Consider the following 22,736-nt stretch of genomic DNA (forward strand, 5'->3'; position numbering starts at 1 on the left):
AAAACCAGCTGAAGATGAACAAACGACAATATTCCAAATATAATCGAATAGATAATGTTCATTCTAATCCGAAACTGAAAGTTTCACCAGTGCCCTAGCATGATTTAATAAAAAGTAGCTGCTTCTCTTATAAATATATTTTTAATTACAAGACTCGGTAGCGATTTTACACCCATGTATCTAAAAGTTTAAGAAGATTAATCAAAATTTCATTTTTCTGACCATAATATTAACTTTTTTAAGGGTGTTTTTTTAAAGCGAGGAAATATCAATCAGTAGGCGGCTATAATCTATAATGTCTAAAAAAGTTTCCTAATAATATGTGTGGAGATCATTTAAGCTCGTGGGTCGATGTCTACGAAAAGAAGGTTGATTAAATTCAGAGAAAAAAAAAGAAAAGAAATGAGGAAGCTACATTGGAATTATTGAGAGATTTATGGCTAACACAACTCCTCTCACAGTACCAACAGCGAGCGAGCTGTCGTCGCTCAGGACGGAGATTTCGTGATGGCGGAACACGAAGAGAGACGAAAAGCCGTGAAACCCACGAAAAAGAAAAAGGACGGCTCACGGGCGTACTGGATGTCTCTGCGAGCGACATATCGCGTGAAGACTTCGACGAAGGAAGAAACCGACGGGGAGAAAGAAGTGCGAAGAAGTCTCGTGGATACTTCCTTCGACATGGAATGCTGTTAAGGGAGAATATTAGAAGGTAGATGAAAAAGAGGGGAAGAAAGGTGTAAAGGAAAGAAGAAGCGGGGACAGAAGCCGGCAGAAAGAGACACTAAAGAGGAGGAGCAGGAGGAGGCGAGAGTTAGGGCACAAACGCGAATTGGGGAGAGGCAAAGAAAAGAATTGCAGAAAAGGAGAACGGTACCGGAGAGGGTCGAAGATAAAAAAGAGAGAGAGAGAGAGAGAACGGTAGAGAAGAGCGGGCGAAGGGGGGAGCAAACGGGTAGAGAGCGAGTGTAACAGCGAAGAAATTAATAGCCATAAAATATGAATAGAAATTAGCAGGTTCGGGGTGGCGTGACGCGTTTGCTCGCTCATTTCCTTTCGGCGCGTTGAAAAACAACAAGACAACACAAAATACGGTCGAGCCTGTAATTTACCCGGCTGCCGCCGAGCGGGCCGACGCGCGATCACCGCCGCACCGTCGAAGGAGCGAGTGTGCGAGTGCGCGAGTGCGCCGCACACCCACACGCGCGTATACGCATGTACACGAGCGAGCCCGCGCGCAGAAAAGGTACGAGACGTTAACGCCCGACGAGTCGGAGCTCTAGATGTGAGTGGAAATGTGGATACGTGTTACGGGGATCTACGTACGTGTGTATGTGCGCGAGGGGGTCTATCGGTGGTGCTCGCAAGCTCGGGCCATCATCGTCGTCGCACAGTAGGTATGGTAGGTAATGATCCGGTAATGACCCTGACGCCTCGGATAGTCGGCCGATACGGCGTGTATGCATGCGCGCGTATGTGTGTGTGTGTGTGTGTGTGCGAATGTGTGCGAGTCGGAACCTTCTCTCTCTCTGCTCCGCCTCCTCCCGCCGTCCCTCTTTCTTCTTCCCGCGGGTATCCTCGGTCGGGGCCTAAAGCCCCGATGATGCACGGCGAGACCTTTGTTTTTGCGTTTTAAACGGCGGTTATTAGCTCCGTAGCAGCCACGGCCACTGATGCTGCCTCTCCATCTCCTGTGTCTTCCTCCCCTCCAACTCCTTCCTCTTCGTTCTTCTACCTCTTCTTCTGCGGAGCCTTCTTCATCCTTGTCCGTCGCCGTGCCCCGCGACTTGCTCTGTCCGTCTCCCTCTGGCACTTTGATAATGCGGCCCGCTAATGGGCCAGCAAGGAGACTGGCGGTATCGGTCGGAGGTGTCTGCGTTGAGGGTTGATGCTGGTAGTTGTGTCCAAGTGGAGGAGAAAGAGAGAAAGAAAGAGAGAGAGAGAGAAAAAGAAAGAAAGACGGAGGGAAGGTGCGAGCTACGAAGAAGAGGTAGGCCGAGCGAGACGGAAAAGATAGAGAGACTTCGAGAGGAGAGGAAGAGGGGGAAGAGGGCCAGAGCGGCAGCGGTAATGACAGGCCGTCCGCTCTCGAAGCTAATATAGATGAATGCCCTGTCCCTCCTCTTGCCCTCCGGAACCGGAGGAACGTGGAATCGCTCTCTTTCTCCTACGTTACCACCCGTTTCTTTCTTTGAGACGCTTCCACGACGAGCCGCGAGCCCAAACGACCGGGCCGAGACTGCGACTGGTGCGGAACTGCGCGTGAGTAACGATCGAAATATACGAGATGCGCTGGCGAAGGCATATCTCCTAGATGCAATGAGCAAGCTATAACAAATAATCAAAAATAAAAAATATTAACTGATCTACATTCATGTTTAGAGCTGCTAGGTTTCCGAGTTTGGCCAAAAATTTCACAACATTCAGCATATCTTAACGCAGGATTCCCTATTTTGAAGAAAACGTATTTTGTTAGAATGCTAAATAACATTTTCCACAATAATTCTGTCCAAAAAGTATGAATAGGAAAAAGAATCGAACAATGCATTTAGGGTTTTTTCGAATGTGAGTACATCGAAGCGATTTAAATATCATCATTCCAAGCAACACCGTACAACACTGCGCAACTTTGGAGCTTACTTTCGCCGCAGACCTTAACGACTTTACCTAGACCCAGACCATCAATCTGTACCGCGAAGCGGCGCCTCTCAGCCGCCATCGCGCTTTCGCACGGGCAGCCGCGGTTCCGCGATCCTCGGCTGCCCGTGCTGATGTTTTCACGACATTGACGGCGGTGCCGCGAACACGTACGCGAGGAGAAGGCCGAACACACGGCGCGAGAAGGGAAGGCAGAGAAAAGGGAAAGAGGGAGTGAAAGAAAGAGGAGCCGGAGGGGCATCTATCTATCAGCGCCGGCGTGAAGTGGGCGGGTGCATGCGCCGTATTGCTCCGTACGGCCGCTCTCTCATTAACTCCGGACGCCGCCGGAGCGGCGCATCCGTGTACGGCTAACGTAGAAGGCGACTGCCGGCGTTCCTCGTCGAGGCGGAGGGGTCCGGCCTTCTCGATCTTCGCGGCCGTACGTGCTTATCTGGAGCGAGCGCGGCAACGGCCGGTGTCATCGGCTGATGGAGAACGCGAGAATCTCTCGATAACTTTTGCGCTTGGGTAAGAGCGCCAGAAACCGCGAGAAATCGGGTTTGCGCGAGTCCACCTGACCACAGGAATATTAAAATTCCAAGCTGCACCCCCCACACGAGAAATTAACGAGATGCACTATCCACGCTTGGTAGAGTAATGGTGAATTTACTGCCAAAGTTATTATTATGATTATCAATAGTTTTTCTTAAGCTTTCTCCAGTAGAATAGTCTGTCACGTCACCTATATTAAGTCTAAAGTCTGTAGTTATCTAAAACTAGTTCGTTACACGTCGACATTTTCTTCTCTATTGTCAATATTGCCTTGCCCTTAAGAACATGACTGCCAAAATTCACGGATAACTTTAAGCGAGTGTGAATCACAGCAACGGAGAGGACTCCGGAGAAACTGGACTCCGTTTTTCGGAAGAGACGTTAAGCCGTTGGTCCACACATAGCAACTGGCAACTGCTACGTGTATCTTCTCCAATTTATAACGTTATGATAAAAGAGGAATATCTCCATGCTACCTTATAAGAGAGACCTATGATCAAGGAGTGGATGTATAAAGGTTGATGATAATGAGACCAGTAATTAGTGACTAGTAGTTACTCCAAAAGAATCATTTATGATTTTCCACCTATTATCCATGGCTATAACTATTAAAATTTGATTAATTTTTAATTCGGAGTATTCTTCGTATTTTATATGGTCATTGACTTTGACTATAGAAAGATCGGACAGTCGTCTATCTGTGAGACTATCTGCAAAATTTAATACACTTTAGTATTCCAGTACAAGCTTCATTACTCCATAATATTACTCCGGTAACTTTCGGCCTTGTAATTCCTCTTCCTTCGACACTCCGAACGCGACCTGCGAAACTGTTAAGCCTATCGAAATTATTTTCACTGTATCCGCCTATAGATTTGTAAATCGCTAACGTTCCTGGCAACGCGTTATTGTATTGCGTTAATATATGGCGCATTACATCTCGCGATTTGATGAGAATATCGCTTGTGTGCCCCAGGAATTTTTACATTCATCGAATGTGTAGTTAGGGAAATGTAAATCACTTTAGTTGAATCACCTCGATCCATAGATCGCTAAATATTCCTAATACTCGTATATCTTCTAGATATACATAATCCCAGGAGGGATTCATAGATTATTGGACGACGGCTTTATTCACGTACGGCCTGCTTTATACCCAAAGCTGAAAAATACATTTATAAATTACCGCGTTTAAAAGGCTTCGTGCTGATACGTACAAATTACTACTTTTTCAAATATAGTTTTTATTCTTTTAATATGTATATGTCGCTAAACAGAATCGCACAATTAATTTCGAATTTCTAAACTCTTATGTCTTTGCACAAATAAATGTTTATCAGCAAACATTGCTGGAGAATAGTAAGGCGAGGGTGTATGAAACTGATAAAGAACCCGCATCGAACCACCGTGGCTCAAATTAGTTCCGCGATAACCCGACCGTCCGGAATGATTTTCGCCTATCGATAATTTCTGATCAGCTATGCGCATGCTAGTACCAGCTACGAAGCATTGCTGAACCAACAAAGTTAGGATCCCAAGCGGGCACACCCAGCGCCAAGAGCGACGGCGTTATCGTCGGATAGTGTTGGTGACCCTAGAAGATTTTATCGGCAACAGAGTCCCACGGTAGTCTATCTCGAGCGAGTTTTACGGGGACGTTTCCACGTGCAGCAATTTCGAAAAACGAAGGGGGGAAGGAGGAGGCGTATAATTTTCGATAGCGGTGGAGCTTAACGACTCCGATGGCGGATGTATTCTCTTCACCGATGCCGGAATGCAAAGCGAGACAAGCCGATCGACTTTTCGAGAGCTCGAGATAACGGACGAGTCAACGGACGAGTCTTAGAATGACGGTGCGGGATTTAGGCGGCTGCCTGTTAGGCAGGTGCTGATTTGGGGAGGATCGTGGTGTGGCAGTGATTCCGGGGCGAGATCATGCCCGTGCAACCGAGATGCAGAGTCATTAAAATGCACACGCTGCTCGTTGTTATTTGATTCGCCGTGAAATCGCTCCGATGGAACGAAGCTACGTGCGTGCACAAACATATCAATTGTAAAACCGTTCAAAAATCTCACGATTGTCCATCATCTGCAGATTATTATATAATTATTGCTATTACTGCTGATTTTTGAATAATAAATTTTATTAAATAAAATTAGATGATTATGTATTAGAAAATGAAAAAATTTGGGGATGTAAATATCGAAAAACACAGTAATATCACACTTCTATCGCTTCAATCCGAGGATATGGCGAAAAGCAGATCCTTTGTGTCCGCAAAGTTCAAAAGCACGAGCCCCTTAAAACCCGAGAATAACTGATAGAAAAATACTGACCCTTAAACACTCGTGATCTAGAGATCTTAGAGACAGACCAAGGATTTTAGCATTCACGGAGTCCGAAGGCCATTATCATAAATTTATCGCGACCTCCGGGTGTTTGCATCCTGCGATCCTTGGACCCGCGTTTTCCGCCGCACTTCCCACGCACGACTCCTTTTAATAGAGAAGCGGCATAAATTCGCTTTGATATACGCCCAGGGCGGTAGCACTCGTACATGAAAATATCGCACGTACGGCTCGATCCATCACGGGGAACTTCCTTCTGCGCGCCACGCGCAGATCGTCCGAGCGGCGAGCACGCTGGTTCGCGAGTGGGAAGATCGCGCGCTTCGGCTATTAATAATCGTAAACGAGAAGTTCGCGTGTTTTTGCCGGACGCGCTCGCGCGACTTAATTTTTTAACGACCGACCTCGCCGGCCCGGCGCGGCGCGGCGCGGCGACGGCGACGGGGCGCGATGCAGTAGAAGCGCGCGGAGCGCGCAGGATCGGTCGGGGAGACGCGAGCAAAAAGGATGTGCGCGAGACGATAATCCGATGCGCATACTTGACAATAAACGCGGCACCCGGGAGAAGGGCATCGCTTTAATAATATTCGCTCCAAGGGCGCGCAGCGGGACGACGGTGCTGAAATCGGTCCGTAATTAAAAGCCGCGTTACTTTTATCGTCGTTCCCTCTCGTCCGGTGCACCCCGCGCGCGTCCTGGACCCCTCTTCTCTCGCCGCTGGCCGTCGGCTCGTAGGTTTTTCTCGGTCGATCGCCTCTTCGCGCCGCGGACTGACTTCTCCTCGTGGTCAGGCGGTTATCGGGCCGTTCGGCTTCATTTAATAAGTAAGAACGACACGCCGGTAGCCGGAGCGCGCATCGACGCGAGCAACGCCCACTAAATTGTTAACGGCGTCGACTCGCGGCGATTTCTCGGAGCCTCGCGATGCAAGGTTTTTATGCAAATCGACCCGTATATACGGCGTGTCCGCGAATCGATAACGGACACCCAATAAAGTCGTCTCTTCCCTCCCTAATGCGAGCTTCTCGTTTCTCGCCCGTGTTTCCAGGCTCCTTCTCCGTTACCTCGCTCTCTTCCGCTCCTTCTGCTGTTTAATCTCGAATAAACTTTGTCGCGCAATTCTTGGAGAGATTGTCTGCGTTAGGTTAATGCTCGCTTAATGTCGCGTCTATTTGACTATGCATTTGTGACGGAAGTACGTCGTTCACGCGACAAGGTAAGAGTCGAGAGATAGGAGCCTCAGACTTCAGAGTTTACAGTTTTAGAGTTGACGGTTGAAAATCGCAAGAATTTAGGTTTCGTCCTTTGTTCAGAATACATAAATTCAGAATTAAGCCTCCAAGATTTAATAAACGTTATCCTGTATCCTTAGGATACAGGAGAGAATTAATAACTGAAAATTAAGGCTTCACGTACGGAGAAATTTACATTCAAAATTATTCTATTTAAGTTTATCTGTGTTATCCGAAGCATCGTGCATGTTCTCCGGGAATTAAGTTGGTCTTGGTTGGTCTTTAATATAAATTGTGTATCTTTTTTTCTTTCTTTTTTTCTTGCTCCACCCTTTCTCGGGCGCGCTCTCATTTTTTTTGTTTATTCTTCTCTCATCGTTTTAGCGATCGCGAGACCGTTCGCGTACCTGTCGTGAGACACCTGCTCCGCGAGAGGCGAAACGCAATTAAATTGTTTATCCGATCGTAATGAGGCGGTAATCGCAACACTTAAATGCGCCGTTAAGGTTTTCGGTGCCGATCGAGAGGGTCATTAGCGCGGTCGTGTCTGGCCGAGTTTCATGTCGCGGATTTTTCGGGGGACCGAAAAAACACGGTCGCATTAATTGCGCGAGTTACGAGCGGCGGCGTTCTGAAATATGAGCTTAATTAATCGCGAAACGATCTCGCGCGCGGGAAGATAGGTGCCCTCTTCCGAACCGGGAGTTTTTCGTGAAAGCGCGGCATCCGAGCGGCCCAGCTGCGATCACGTGCAAATTGGAAGAGGCGTGACGAGAGTCCTGCCTCGCTTAACGCGCGCCGCGTTCCTTAATATATTTCTGAGGATCGGTGGGCGGTGCGAGAGCACCAGACGGTTTTTCGTAAAATATGGTACCGAATCCGAGATCCCGCGACCGAAGCCCCTACCTTCTTTCGGAGCGGGCTAATCAATTTTTAAACGGTGAGGCTGCCAGCGAAAAGCCTGAAAGTCGAACGTAAAATTCTCGATCTTGATACGATGGCGTAGTTTATAACAATATGAAGAGAGATACGTAAAATTAATTGATTATCCATGCTAATTTGTTTTAACGTTCTATCTCTAAGTTACACTTCCAATTAAAATTGTATGTCGAAATTAGTTTCAAAAATTTTTGGAATCCCTTGACTTTCTAAGTTACGTTTTATCTATCTTTGTCTTATGTTTTCTGCAATTTATATTCATACATCCATTGGATGTAGGACCTCTTTAGTTTAGAACAATAAATCTCACTTTTTAAGATCGATAAAGCCCAAATTGATTCCTTTGTGAATAATATCAGTGATTTCTCACATCTGTTTGAATTCTGTCATCAAAAAGTCCGAATGGCGAATATCTTGTTGAAATACGAACAAATTACATCAAACAAAAAATAAAATGTTCTTTATTATGCAGGCACGATATGACGGGCGAACAACATTGATAATCGATTAATCGTACAGTCACCGGTTAACAACGGCGGCGTAATGTCGGCATCAAAGATGATCTCGCGATGACGGCGGCGTTGAACATAAGGAATATACACACATTCGTATATACATAAATATATATATTTTTCTCCGTCATGCGTGTATCCACCTCGTAGCCGTAAACGCGGAAAGGGGAGAAAGAGAGAAGGAATGCACGGCCGGGCAGGTGCGTCGTCATTCATGCAGATAGATGATCGCGGATAATTCGAAATCGGCCGCGTGTGCGCGCCCATTTCGGCGGCTGATCTCGCATGCCTCGGCATTTAACGTTGTTGTAAATTTCCGCCTCGAACGTGAGAGATCTAAGCGATAATTTAGCTGGCGCGGCGCGCGATTAAGGTGCCGACGTTCTAATGGGATGTAATGATCGTCCGTGACGCCACGATCGAGAGGAGAGCCGCGTGTCGATAGGTCGGATCCTCGCGATGCGAACGGCGCGCGATGCAAGAAGCGAGCCGGATGGTCGCGCAAAAACCCGTCCCGGAAATGTAAAATGGCGGAATGCTAGTTGAAACGCCGGGCGTTTAATGTTAGGAAGATATCAAAGGAAATGAAAAGGAGAAACTTCGATCGGACAGCGATTTTTAAGAGCCGTCCGATAATCAGTCTTTATCGCATGTCGGAGAACCATATCGTCATTCGATCTCGCAATTTCATCCGAGCGCTCTTTTCGAGGGCAATTAATCCGTTCCTGGGCCCGGGGAGGTGATTCGCGTGAGAAGAAATCATAGGAAATCGTCGGCCGGATGACGTATACGCTGACACTCTAATCGCGTTTTAATTAACCCCTTCCAGTAGGACGTCGGCGCCGTGCCGACACGGGAGTTATAGATATTTCATTCGAAAATATAGGTTTTAATTTAGCGGCCGCTCGATCAACGTCCGGCCGTTATAAATGGACGCTATGATTGCTCGTTACACCGCTATGCAGAAAAGCGTTCGCCGGGACCGAGCGCGAGCGGTTTGGAACTCCCCGGCGAGGAGAGACGGAGCGGCGCAGATAGATTAGCTCCTAGCCAGCTGAGGCATATTTTAATCGAGTTTTATAATTATTATTCGATTAGTTACTGATATGAGGGCGCGAATTTCAAGCCGAAAATCCTTAATACCTTTTCGATCTCGATTTTAAGTAGATATCCAAGAAAATATTACTGTCACGTTTTCCTCGTGAGCTAACTTACCGGTCGAAGTCAGTGAGTCTTGACGAGTCTCTAAAACCCTTGGCGAACGGATTACTATCGATCTTCAATCTCGTTATCTGCAAGAAACATATTATTCCATTAAGTCTGATATATTTTTCTTATAAATTGTTTAAATAGTACAACTGCGGAGAGAAAAAGATTTTATATTAAAAGAAAAAAAAACATTTATTATTTAAACATCGTCTAATAATCGTTAAAAATTTTTTAATAAATAGAAAATAAAGGAAGATTGTACTTCTGTCTAATGCGATGAACTTGAAGATCTCGCTTCTTAATGAAAAAAATTGAAGGCCTGAAGAACTATAACTCCCCGTGCTGAAAGTCATGGCGTCAATCTCACGATGCGGATATTCACCGGTCTTCTCGAATCGTCCGCTTGTCGAGAGTTAACACTACCCGGCTACACTGTATAATCGACTGTTATTCGACGAGACGTCTGGACTCACCAGCTGATTCTGATACGCCGTGACGGCGGTGAAAATGGCCTCCGGAAAGATAAACGTCTTGTGCTCCTCCTTCTGGAGGTCGGTGATTTGCGAGCCGCTGTCGTCGGTGTGTCGACAGCGGACCAAGTGTATCCTCGGCTGATACTTGTGCATCGAGTTCAGTACGATCTGCAACAACGAACAAGATCCGCCGTTCGATTATCGCTCCTCGCGACGGGATTAAGCGCGAAAAATTGATTTCGCGCCTTCTCATAATGAATTCCACGAGCGGGATTGCGCGGTGTGTATCGCGATATCCCCCCAATAACAATAAAATACGATTATCACCTCGATCGGCAACGACGCTCCGTGCGAACGCGCGCCTTAAGTCGCCGTTTATCCGTAAGTTACTGGGTAATTATTTAGCCTATGTGTCTCTATACTTAATTGCGCGTTAATATATTCCAAGATGGAACGCTGGCTCCAGTTATCGCAAGTAGATTATCAGCTGAAGGTAGAACGCCTCTATCTTACTCGCTTGACTTTTACGTTTCTAGAAATGGGTCACAGCGGTCCATAGTGTAATCTTCCTAATGGATACGAAAGATAATAAATATAGAGGCCGAGAGAAAATAACATATAGCAACGTAGTAGTCGCTACCGAATTTTAAGCCGATTCGCTCGGCTTAACGGAAATTCGTTTGGCTAAGTTTCTGCCGCAAGGTCTACTCCAAATTAAGCGAGAGCAACCATTTTATCCGTCTCGTTATCGCAAAACCCGATTCGGAATCCCTTAATTCTCAAATGAAACAAATAAGAATGGATAGCGATGGTGTCTCCGTTATTGCGCAAGTTTTTCCCCGAATACCTCGAGACTCATATGACGTGTTATCACTTGGAGAAGTCGCGCAGATAGGTGGGTTAAAGTTTCAGGCGGGAATCCTACTTCCCAGAGAGACGCTTTGTCGCAGGTAGATACCGTAGGTAACGGGCGGCGCTACGGCCGGGGCGAAGTTCCGTATCGATTTCCTGTCCGAAACAATGTGGCGCGACGAAACAAATTCCCCGCGACGGTATCATGTAACGCGCGAGCAACCGCACGCGCATCGCGTCCCGCCTTTGCCTCCGCCTTTGCCGTTTCTCGGGGACGATCCGCGCGACGAGACGTACAAGGTGATTAGAATCGGGGAATGGTTCGGATTAAAATTAACTCCTGAGAGAGAGAGAGAGAGAGAGGGAGAGAGAGAGAGAGAGAGAGAGAGAGAGAGAGAGAGAGAGAGAGAGAGAGAGAGAGAGAGAGAGAGAGAGAGAGAGAGAGAGAGAGAGTCTAATTAGACATTGAAGATAAAACGCGATATACTCGTATCTTGTAAGCCGTGAGAATATCCAAATTACGCTCTCGAGTAAATTACGCGGCGTAAAGAGGAATCATAAAATTAGAAGAGATTCGTATACCGTATCGCTTGTACGCGCATTCGTATAAATACACTTTCGGAAACAGATGTGAATTCAATAGACCCCGAGACGACGGACGGCGGGGCCGCTAATTACCGAAATCGAGCCGGTCGGACGGGCTCGTTAGCATACATCGGGAATGATCCTAGAGACCGAGAAGCGGGGCCTCTCGCGACGAACCCGAACGGATGGACGGACGGAAGGCCGAGCGCGCGAGAGTGAGAAAAAGACGTGAGGGGAAAGGGAGAGTGCGACGGTAGCCGGACTTATATATTATCGCTAATATGAAATATGGAGGCGGCTGCGGTACCGCAACTGTTGAGACTTAACGGCTGCAGGTGGCCCGGGAGAGTCTTTGGGCATTTCGGGCCCTTCTCGCCGGCCCTGACTTTTAAGTCCCGTTCGCGCGGGACCGGCTCCGATCCCCGGCTAACGCATACACGCGAGCAGCAAACGGACGCGACCGACGGTCACGTATTATGCATATATGTACACACGTGATCGGTTGCACACGCACGCGAGGATACGCGTATCCGCGCGCGACACAGCCGTCCGATAAACCTGTCGTGCGTACGTCCGATCGGATAACTTATTCCGACGAGCTCGGCCGGTTTGGAAACTCGATTATCTCGATTTCCCCGGGAACATCGCTTTACTCAGTCAGGAAAATCGGTATACGTCAACGAGCGATGAAAGGAAAACGTCGGCTCCGCCTGAACCGCGATCACCCGTTGTCGCGTCGAGCTGTCCTGAAAATGAGAGCAGTTGTTTCTCTAATCGTTCTTATAATTCGGCTATAATCGATTCATAACTCATAACCCGGCCGATTGTTAACCCTTATGTGAAGTATCTTCATGAGTACAAATTGCATCCTCCGACGTATTTATTTTGTTCGTCGTCGCGCGGGATGCGGGAAGAGGATGATGGCTCGATGCGGGCGCACGTTTTATTCCGGCGAATTGTGTCCGTAGGAGTTTACGACACATTGTAGATTACAATCGTAAGGACGCACCTCGTCGATGGGACGTGTCCTCACCACGATCATTCGCGTTCAAGACAAATACATAAATAGTCACATTGTATCGGCGTCGAACACGGGAGATAATTTAATGTGCAGCTGACAACACTAAATCAAAGTGTCTATTGATTAAAATCAATTTTCTACTAGGAAATAAAAACATCTGATCTGGTAACGATAATTATGGTTCAAAACTATTTCATATTTTAAAAGAAAAATATTTCCACAAAGCGTTTGATTATCAAAAAAAGATGCGAAGATCCAATAAAATTAATATATTACAAAAGAGGAAGTGAAAATAATATCAGTAAATTTCAAGACAAAACGATCCAGAATTGCATGACTCTTAAAAAATTCGGAATTAGAAAAAAGATTTAAATGTTCTGAGATTTTATTGCTAAAAAGTTACACGATATTTAGTATTAAATACAACGATTCATAAGCGATAAACAGCCTAATATAAAAGTGTCGTGCTGTTCCACGAGGTTTCCCGTTTTTCCGCATCATCGCGTTTCTCGCGTAAAAACGTTTTCCGGAAATAAAAATCTCGCTTTGCGTGCCGTAAACGACGCAAATACTTTTTTCCCCCGTTCAATCGATTAGAGTCCATTTGTAATAATTAGCCACGAAAGGCTACCGAGAAACCGATCCGCTCTCCGACGTGATTTGCATGTGGCGATTTATCAAAGATCGCGTCATCCACGTAATACATGTTGATAGCGGCATTACACGGGCGATTTATTGGCATTTTTCTCCCCACGCCCGCGGTAGATAGCAATCACGACGGAATGCCAGATCGATCGTTAATCCGAGTCTCAATTAATACAAACGTGTTTCTAGATATGTATACCGTAGATAGTGTAGATAGTGGAATATCCCGGTAGCGTTTGTAGCAAAAATTAAAATTTAAATATCTCCGCGGATGAAAGGAAGAGATCAGTTACAGCGGCGCTCGATGATTTAAAAGATTATAAATACCATGGCAGGATGCGATAAAAATCAAGGATAGAAGGTCCAAAGTCTGACAAATTAAGAATTTGGGAATTTGTGGATTCAAATGAAAAGAATCCAATGATCACGGTTATTTTTAGAATCCAAATACTTCAGAAGTTTCGTACAAAATGAATAAAAAAAAATAACTTTCGCGGAGTCTCTAATCGAAGGTTTTGAAAATTTTAAAAACGTAAGACTATTAACACACGGAATTGAAAACGATGCTATATTCACGCTTCTGATTATGCAATCCGGATTGTCGCAAAATATGCAACGCGCTGAAACGTGCTGCAGCTCGCGGTAGGGACGAAAATTTCCGAGCCGCGGTCACGAGCGGAATAAATGACGGACGAAAGTTTCGCGAGGAAGTCCGCGTTTTAGGGTACAACCGGTGGAATCACCGGTGGAGCGTGCTCGCCTCGGTAACTTTGTATTAATATCACACACGCGACTCGCCGTGTGGTGCAAGTCCCACACTACCGGGCGTATACCGGCAGGAACAAACTCGCGCGCTTCGGCTACCTGTCGCGAGCATTAAACCAGTTTCAAAAATATCGTCGGTGATCTCGCGACCAGGCGAAAAACAAATGCCGCGTCGCGACGTCCGGAATATATACGCACGCACACATAACATGTGCACATACACGCGTGCCTGGAATGCTCGCGAAAGCGAGCTCGGTTGTGACGAAGGAAATCGTTCGTTTTCTTTTTCCTCCTTTCTCACGAGATCTCGCTCTTCCTTTCCGTCCCGTTTCCTCTCCTTCTAGCTGTCCTTCTTCCTCCGGACACTCGGAGCAGACCGTGGATTATGCGGATCTACACGCAGAGTACCCACAATGTGAGCGTATATAATTACGCAAAGACCGCGAATTATAGGCGTATTAATTAAACGGCCTAGGGGCGTAATTGAGCGAGGCCTCGCCTCGCGGAGAGGTGTCTGGTGTGCCACTTCATTGATTATAACGCGCGTTAAATTCGCGCGGTTTCGCGAATCGTGCTCGCCGCGTAAGCTTATCGCGCGTTTCAGAATCCTCCGTCGATTTTCTCCTCCTTGTCGCACTCCATAACAACGATTCTCTTTTCTCATTTAAACCAACCAAGAATATCCCGCAAAAAATATTTCCAGAAATCAGCGGATTTGGGGAAGGTATTGATTACATTTAAAAATATCTCGTCTCGCGTCGGATAAATGTAAGAAGCTCTCGCCGGTTTCCGGATTGAATAACCGAAGATAAGAAAAAAAAAGGAACCGAACGAGCAAATATAATCGAGCGAAGCGCCGGGCATCATCGCGAATATCGTTCGCGCCGCGAGGCGTTGGCTGGAATAATGTTTCCGGCCGATGAAGATCCGAATTTAATTCCGCGAGGAACTGGCTCCCAGCGAGGAAGGCGCCGAGAAGTCGTTTCCGAAGGTAGCAGCTTTATGGCGAGAGAGGCGAACGCGTTGCGGTGTCCCGCGGGGTGTCCCTATTCGTTTTCTGCGCGCCGCGCCGCCGCGTGTGGGACAACCCGCCGCAACCTGTCGAGACAACAATCCGCTCCGCTCCGTTTGGCCCCTCCGCGCGCGCAACGGGTGCGTACACCGGTCAAGCGCGAGTAGCGAGATACGCACACGCGAAACGTTACGCGCGTTTCTCTCCTCTTTTTTCTTTTGCGTAACTTTTCGTTTAATCAATCCCGCCACTCGCACGGCCATTCCCGCGGGCAGGAAATCTAATATCGTGCCTTAAGCCAGAGAACTTACTCCTCGCGAGATCGTGAGAACGCTTTTCCCGAGCTAGGATACCTACTCGGCGAGGTCGATCGCTTTTTTCCCTCCGAGTCAATTATGAGCATAAGAAATCGATTGCTGCGTTTACTCTACGCTGTTTTCTTTTTTCGTTTATTTTTAGATCTATCATCGAGCAATTATACACCGCACCTGTATATTTTCAAGATAGATTAAATATTCGTATCGATTAAATATACAATACGAATTAATACACGATATTGCTCCTACTAACGAGCTGCTGCGCGATAATTTTTTTTCGTTCAAGGACGTTGACAATTTTATATTACGCCAGAACATATATCAGGATAAATTAATTTCCACACTTGTGCGTAGCAAATAGCTACATAATATTTACTTCATAAATAGATTATTAGATGCATTGAATTATATTAATTATTCATATATTCATCTATAAATTTGTATATCAATGTATTTATAAGATTATAGATAGACATATACATTGCTAAATCGCCAAATAGCCCATAAATTGCTGGAGATTTAAATTTATAAATTCATAAATCCGCAATTTCTTAAAGTCAGGCTTAAATATCTTGAACCATCGTATATTCGCAATTTGGTTGCAATTCGTCATTGCAAAATCAACTTGTCCATAATACGCTGCTCGCAACAGTCAACAGAACTATCTAAATTGTGTATAATATGATAGGCACATCGTTGGTACTTATTTATTAGCTGTTATTTATGTACTGCGGATTTGAATACACACCATGCCCGGCTCTCCGCGGTCGGCTCGTAAAAATTCCGTCGCTCGAAAATGACTTTCTCCTCCGTGGCAAGACCGCGAAAGGGATCGAAAAAAAAAAGGAACGAGAACGAGAGAAGGGGGGAAAGACGAGACGGGGGCACGGAGAGGTAACAACGCCAGTTTCGAGAAACGAGTGTAGGACAATCGCGCGCGTTGCTTTTCCCACCTGTCGATCAGCGTTGCACCGCGCGCACTTTATCCGCGTGTTTACCGAGCAACCGGTAATTACGGCAAATCCTTCTCGTCCGCGATATTTCAAGGAGATTAACTTTACATCTCTCCGGCGGTAACTTCTTTTCCGCGCTCGGCGAAGTACCGGTTTCTTCAAAACTCAACGGTGAAACGGCACACCGTTCGGCGAGATAAAACTGGCCGATATTTTCCGCGTACGACGAACAGGAACCATCGGTATTGTTTTCACACACACCTTTACTGTGTACTCCTTAAAATGCTTATATTCTTATCGATAAAAAAAATTAAATCAGTAATATGTCTTAATCAAAATTTATGTAAAGAAACAGAGTTTGCATTTTTTTTAGAAACTTTATTTTTAATATGAAGAATGTGAAGAGAGATATGGAGGGCCTTTTTACTTATCTGTTCTGTCATAAAACGCGAGCGTAGCATGGCGCACGCCACGCTCGGTAATGGAGGCGCTACGAATATGACCGGAAGTGGAGGATTAATACTCGCGTTCCTACGGTGCAAAAACACGCGTCGAACTGACAGCTGCGCGAATAAATTCCTAGATGAAGGAGCAGCTAACGAAATAACAGCGGTAACGGAAATAAGTAGCGGTAACTCTAGCAGAGTAAAAAGCAAGAGCAACCGTGGAGAGATGAAGGTAAATTTTATACGCGTTCGCAGACTGCGAGTTCCATCGCGAAAGAAAGCGCGAGGAAAAAGATCTCCGAAGAGAGTTCGACGCGGGGGACGCGGGAGAGAACTCGCTCGCGCTCGCGAGCGCGCGCGCGCGCGCAAGTGGATGGCCGCTTTTGGACCACCGTGTAGTAGCCGAGTCGGCGCAGGCGGGGGTCTTATAATATCGCGTCATACGAAACGATGAAATAGTGGCCGTAGCGAAGGAATGTTCCCTACCACTCGAGTCGTCGAGTTGAGTTGACTGGCGCGTTGCGTGGTTCGCCCGGCTCGACCGACCGCTTTCAACCGGTGTGTCTGTTCTCCGTTCCTCGCCAGTGTTTCTCTCCGCGCGTACAGGGTGTTTGGCAATTGCCGGATACAACAGGGAAGGAGTACCGGGTTCCCCGTCACGAGAGAAGCTCGATCCTCTTCCCCTCGATCTCCCTTCCTCCTCTCGAGAGGAAATCCCCTTTCGTTTCTGTTTCTTCTTTTTTTTTCTCCCTTCCGAGCCGACTGCACTTACGAATTGTTTCCGATCGCAGTTTAACGCAAATCGACCGTGACGGGGAATCAAAACGTCTTTGAAAGGATTGTTACAAGAACGATTGAACCTCAAACATCTCGAAAAGCGCGTTGGTTCGTTGGGAATTGCACTCGGTTTTTTTGACCGACAGGCCGCTCTCGGATCTACTCTGTTATTTTATGCTTATTGACAGTTTACATTTGCGTATTCGCCCACTCGACGCGGGGAGAGACCGTAGAATTCATATACTGACGTGTATTATGACTACTTTTACGAGCCTTATCAATGAGCGAACATCGCGACGAGCATTACGATACCGGGCAGCGATATATCGCCATTAAAGATAACGCATGTATAAGGCATTAAGTTGATACGGCAATATCCAAGCGTGAACTGTTAATAATCTTCCCCTCACGTATCTAATGTCACATTGATTTATATATAGAACGCCACTAACTGTATTCAGTTACATGAAGATTATACGATGTATATTCAGCGGATTAAACGAAACAAACGCGTTTGCGGGAAGTCACATTTACAGAGAGAGGAAAATTTCGATTCTCTTAAAGAGTTCTCTGTTCTTCAAAGGAAGGAAAGAATAAATGTTAGATACAAGGGGTAATTAATTTTGACTATTTCGCGACAAAAGCATAATTCTGAAGATGCCACAGTGGGTCAAGAATTACATAGAAAATTCCTTGAAAATCTCAAGACTTTTCTCTATGTTGCCTTTCTATTCATAAAAAGCATTAGACTCACAATCTTTCGCTAGGCTTCGCAAAGTTAACAAAAGCCTACGCGGCATTAAATCGAGGCATTATATGGAGGCGCGTTTCGCGTTGAAGTACCGCGATCGCAACGGTTACCAAGTCATCCGAGTAAATCCGCGTAAAAGAGGAGAGGAAAGAAAGAAAAGAAATACTGTGCGGCGAAGAGACAGGAAATCGCCCATCGTGATTATCATTTCTACGATTTATCCTCCTCTCGCGGATAAAGCTCCGAAAAGCATTCACGCGCGCGTTTACACGCGCGTCGTCGTGGAGGGAGAGACACGCCGAGGCGAGGCAGAAACGACCGGAGCCGTCTCGAGAGAGATTCAAAAGGTGCTCGACGGGGCCAGGCGTGGGCTACCCGTGATCATCATGACAAAAGCTCGGGGCAAACATCCGTTCAATTTATTAGCTTATAGGCAACGCCGTCTTCGTACTACCTACTATACACCACCTACGACACCGGCCACGAACCGCCTATAATACCCGCAACATTATGGGCATGCTCCCAAGCTAGCGCGGGGTCCCCCCTTTTCTCCCCCTTCTTGTCGCCCGGTGGCCCGCTGCACCCTCCCGAGGCGATGCGATGCCGTCCTCCCCATAGAGTCCCAGTTTTTACGGTCGCGAGGGACCCGTGACATTTTCCGGACCCCGGGGGTGGGAGATTGTTACGCTCCTTCGAGGATTAACCCCCCTGACGATATTTAGTGATAACTTTGCGATAAATAGGGTAGTAAAGAAAAGAGAAAACGATCTTCTTTTACAAAACGATCTTGTAGACACTTAGAAACAAGAGAAGTTCTAGCGATTATTATAATTATTAATTATTCGCACGATTGTCAAAGTATGTTATTGTACGCTTTAGGATTAATCGAAAATTTCAATAAAGCTATAGCATCAGAAATCCTCAGTCGATTTGATGTGGTAAGTTTTTAAGATCTCGTGGACGAAAAAATTTAAACGTATAAAATTATCTCTCGAAAATATTTTATCATCTTGTTAGCATTATTTGTATCGTAATCATCATTGTTTTTAAGGAACTCGATATGTCTCGGATTTAGCAATCTCTCGATCGTTCCTCGTCCTTGTCCGTGCGATGCGGGACACGCGTGAAACACGTGTTTCCAATTAAGGAATAAAAGAGATATTTCAGAGGCTTAACTTTTATCGAACGTTTACAACGGGACGTCGGGAGAAATAGCGGAATATTAAGTTTCGCGCGGTTTATCGCCAATCTCGCGTTAAAGGCGGGAATCGCGCCGTAAATTCGCGCATTTATTCTACGCGGTTTCGAGTTGCCACGTTAATAAGCGGAGGAAAACACGTCGACGAAGAATCGATGTATCATTCATTCGCGAATTGAACCACGGAACATCGCCTGCAGCCTCGAAATTCGTCGAGGCGTTTATTTCATACATCCGATCGCATAATAACGCGAGTATCAACGAAGGCTTCTGTATGAAAGATGTGAAATGCACGAAAGAGAAATGTGACAATGTTTTGCCATCGGAATAATTCGCAGTATAACGCAAATTCTAATCCAGCTGACAAGAATCGGTCCTTTGTGTTGAAATTTCGGTAACTCAATATTTATGATATTTATCGATGAAAGCACATTTGTTAACTACATTTTAGATTATTACATAAGTTATATATACCGGATCTAGTTTTTTATATAAATATTTTTAAAATGTAAAAGAATCTGCATATGTTTATAAAAAATACTTTTGATTTGATATAACCTAAAACTGTTTATCTGCTGAGATTATTCAATTAACAATATTTCCCGTTGTAATACCCGGCGTTCTGCCGCCGTTCTGCGGCCGTTACTCCGCCTCTTTCCCATGAACTTCAGCTTTTCATTATCGCGCGGCGACTTCGCGCCTGCGACGTCTCTTTATCGGGAAAGAAGACGGCGTTTTATCGCCGTACACAGGCGTTCGCGCGGTCTGAAATTTTCTTCTCAATATCGGCTTATCGGCACGGCGACTTTGCGGCGTAAATGCTCGAAATTATAGTCGATCGACCATGATTTCGCGGCGGAATTTTCGTTCCCTTAATCCCCACCGTGTAAATGGCTCCGCCCGCCTTCTTCCCCACGATTTACATGTTGCTGAAAAATTTATCAGACCTTGCCTCTCTCGAATCACTTTCCGATTATCTTAATTTTACGTAAACTTTTTCCTACACCGCCGATTACACTTTCGTTCCGGATGGAACGAACAACGTTTCCGCGGATATAGCAAGAGATTGGTTCGTCATCAATCGGCCAATGACGACGGTGACAACGGCGTGGATGGAATATTACGTTCCGTGGGCAACATCGACGCCCACGATTAACGACCCGCGCCGATGATAACCCACGGGCCCACGCTCCCACCCTGATGGGGTGATGTCCCGACGCATTCGTTTTACGAGGCCATTTTCGGCGCGCGCGGCCACTCGAGGACTCGTCAACGATCACGCGAGCGAGAAGAGAGACCGAGGGAATTGATATGAGGGCGTGAAAAACGACACTACGAGCATCGCCAACGTCGTACGTTAAACTGACCCGCAGGTCGCTTGTTCAGCCGTCGAATTTATTAAAATTACGGAGGCGACGGTCCTTCGCGGTATCACCATTCGCGAACGTCCAAATAACTTTTATTTCAACAATGTTCTAATTTAAGGCTTGGCAGATTTTAAATTGAGCATTTCAAAGAATCGTAAAGAAAGTAATCAAAATTTTCTATAAGAAAAGCACTTCTAAGTTAGAGTCTCTTTTATATTTTTTTCTAGCCAGGAATATATATTTCTTTAAAATCCGAATAATCATCGGTGGTGTTATATTCGTGGATTATATATCCCCGGGGCGTAATCGAACGCGCCAGGGAAGAGGGTTCCCCGCGTCACGTAATAGCGGTAGCATGTCCAACGGTTCCGACATTTCGCGTCCGGCGGCCATTGTGCGCTAAACTCCGAAATAAAGGGGAGATACGCCGCGGCCCAGGAATTACGCATCCGCTGAAAGGCAGGCGCAAATTACAGAACGGCGTAATGGCCGGGGTGCATGAAGCGCCTTATCGCCGACAATTTCTGCGCGCGGGTCGCCGGAGGAGGAAAATCTTGCGAAATTATTCCACGAAGATTATATGGAGATCAGCGGTCGATCTTGCACGCTTCGTTGGCGACGCGTTGAATGTTTTTAACTGTTTTAACGTCAAATCCTTGCTAGAATTGCATTGAGCGCGTGATAGATCATTTAAAAAATTGCTGAGGGGGGTATTTAGATTACATAAATATTTAATTAAAAATAGCCGTGAAGTTAATTAATAGCTATTTGCATTATAAACATGAGTAATTGCAAGTGAGAATAATAATGTATCGCCTCAGTATTTAAAAAACTCTGCATCGGCGCTGCAGAAATAAATATAAGAAGGCAAATGTTTTTCATGGTTAATTTCGATTCAATCTTAGGGCTCTAAAAGATATGTCTAAAAGAAATTATCGTTTGAATTGAACTCGGTGACACCTGAGTTGATTACGGAACGGCAGATTTAGATAATCCTCTCACCTGGCCGTGCTTGTCCATGTCGTTGTTCGTCAGTTTCACCTTCTCGAAGGAAACAACCTGTTTCCGCAGTTGCTCGCCGGTGAAGGGTGAATCGGGATGGAGGTAAAGTCGCGCGGGCGCCGGCGGATCGGCTTTGCCGGCTTCCAGCCAACAGCTACGATGATAGGCGTATCGATACCTCTTGTTGTCGACCGGCACGATGTCCATCAACACTGCGTAACGACCTTCGGACTTGAGTCCGGTGAAGGATACTCGGCACGTCGGGAACATCCGTCTGCGAAAGAATGCACGTACAGAAACAATGTAATGACAAGCGAATAATAATCACGATAAATTAATTTAATCTGAGTAATTGGGAGCTTATTTCGATAAATAAATTATATCTCACAAGATGTACAAATAATCTTCTATTTTTAATTAGCTTTAATTACAGTTTATTTGCACAAAACGATGTTGAATCGTTTTGAAACAGCATGAAAAAAAAGACCTAATTTGAACCTAGATAATTATACTAATTATATAATTTGTGAAATGTGTCAGCATGAATTCTAAACTTCAAAGCGACAAACAAAAACGAGTCTGGATCTTTATCGTGACGGACTGATGTCTGGTGTACGTAACCTAGTAATCGCAAAATGACGTAGCAAAATCAAGGTAAAACCTTTGCACTTCGTGACCGCTTTCACGATCGTTGCAGTCTCGCAACGGTACAAGTTATTAATTATAGAACAGTGCCCGCAACAAGTTTTCCTCAGCAGCGTAAACGTTTTACCGCGCGTGCAGTATAACTTTATGTTTAACAGTTAAAATGCTTTTTTTATAATCTTGCCCTTCTTCTTTTTTTAAATAGTGCGGTCTAAATAGATCATTTATTCGTCATAAAATAAGAAAAATATCAAATCTCTTTGTTCGCGATCTTTATTATATTTCTTTCTATTTCTCGTCAATATGTGTTTCACTCGGTCATCCCGAATTTACGGTTAACTGTAGGTAGTTCCGATCAAAGGAAAAGTCCACCTCTCCTCTTCGGGCTTCGTCACAAAAGCCGAACTCCAGCTTTGAACCGGTCGCGTCTGCAGTTGACCTTTCAACACCTCGAGAAACGTCGGGCCGCACGCGCCCTCGTTGACGATGTAGAG

General features: G+C 45.8%; 1 protein-coding gene across 1 annotated transcript in view; it reads right to left on the reverse strand.

The window, feature by feature from the left end:
- The window catches only part of LOC139771145 (uncharacterized), a 54,991-nt gene that overhangs the window by 9,679 nt on the left and 22,576 nt on the right, over positions 1-22,736 (reverse strand). The window contains exons 3-5 of the mRNA XM_071703677.1: positions 21,598-21,871; positions 9,907-10,074; positions 9,440-9,516 (exon numbers count right to left, since the gene is read on the reverse strand). Of these exons, the coding sequence (XP_071559778.1) occupies positions 9,440-9,516; positions 9,907-10,074; positions 21,598-21,871 (519 nt within the window). The remainder of the gene's footprint in view (positions 1-9,439; positions 9,517-9,906; positions 10,075-21,597; positions 21,872-22,736) is intronic.

This window comes from Temnothorax nylanderi, unplaced genomic scaffold, assembly GCF_030848795.1.
Source record: "Temnothorax nylanderi isolate EJ_2023f unplaced genomic scaffold, tnyl_v1.0 TNYL_tig0036_pilon, whole genome shotgun sequence".
Taxonomy (NCBI): domain Eukaryota; kingdom Metazoa; phylum Arthropoda; class Insecta; order Hymenoptera; family Formicidae; genus Temnothorax; species Temnothorax nylanderi.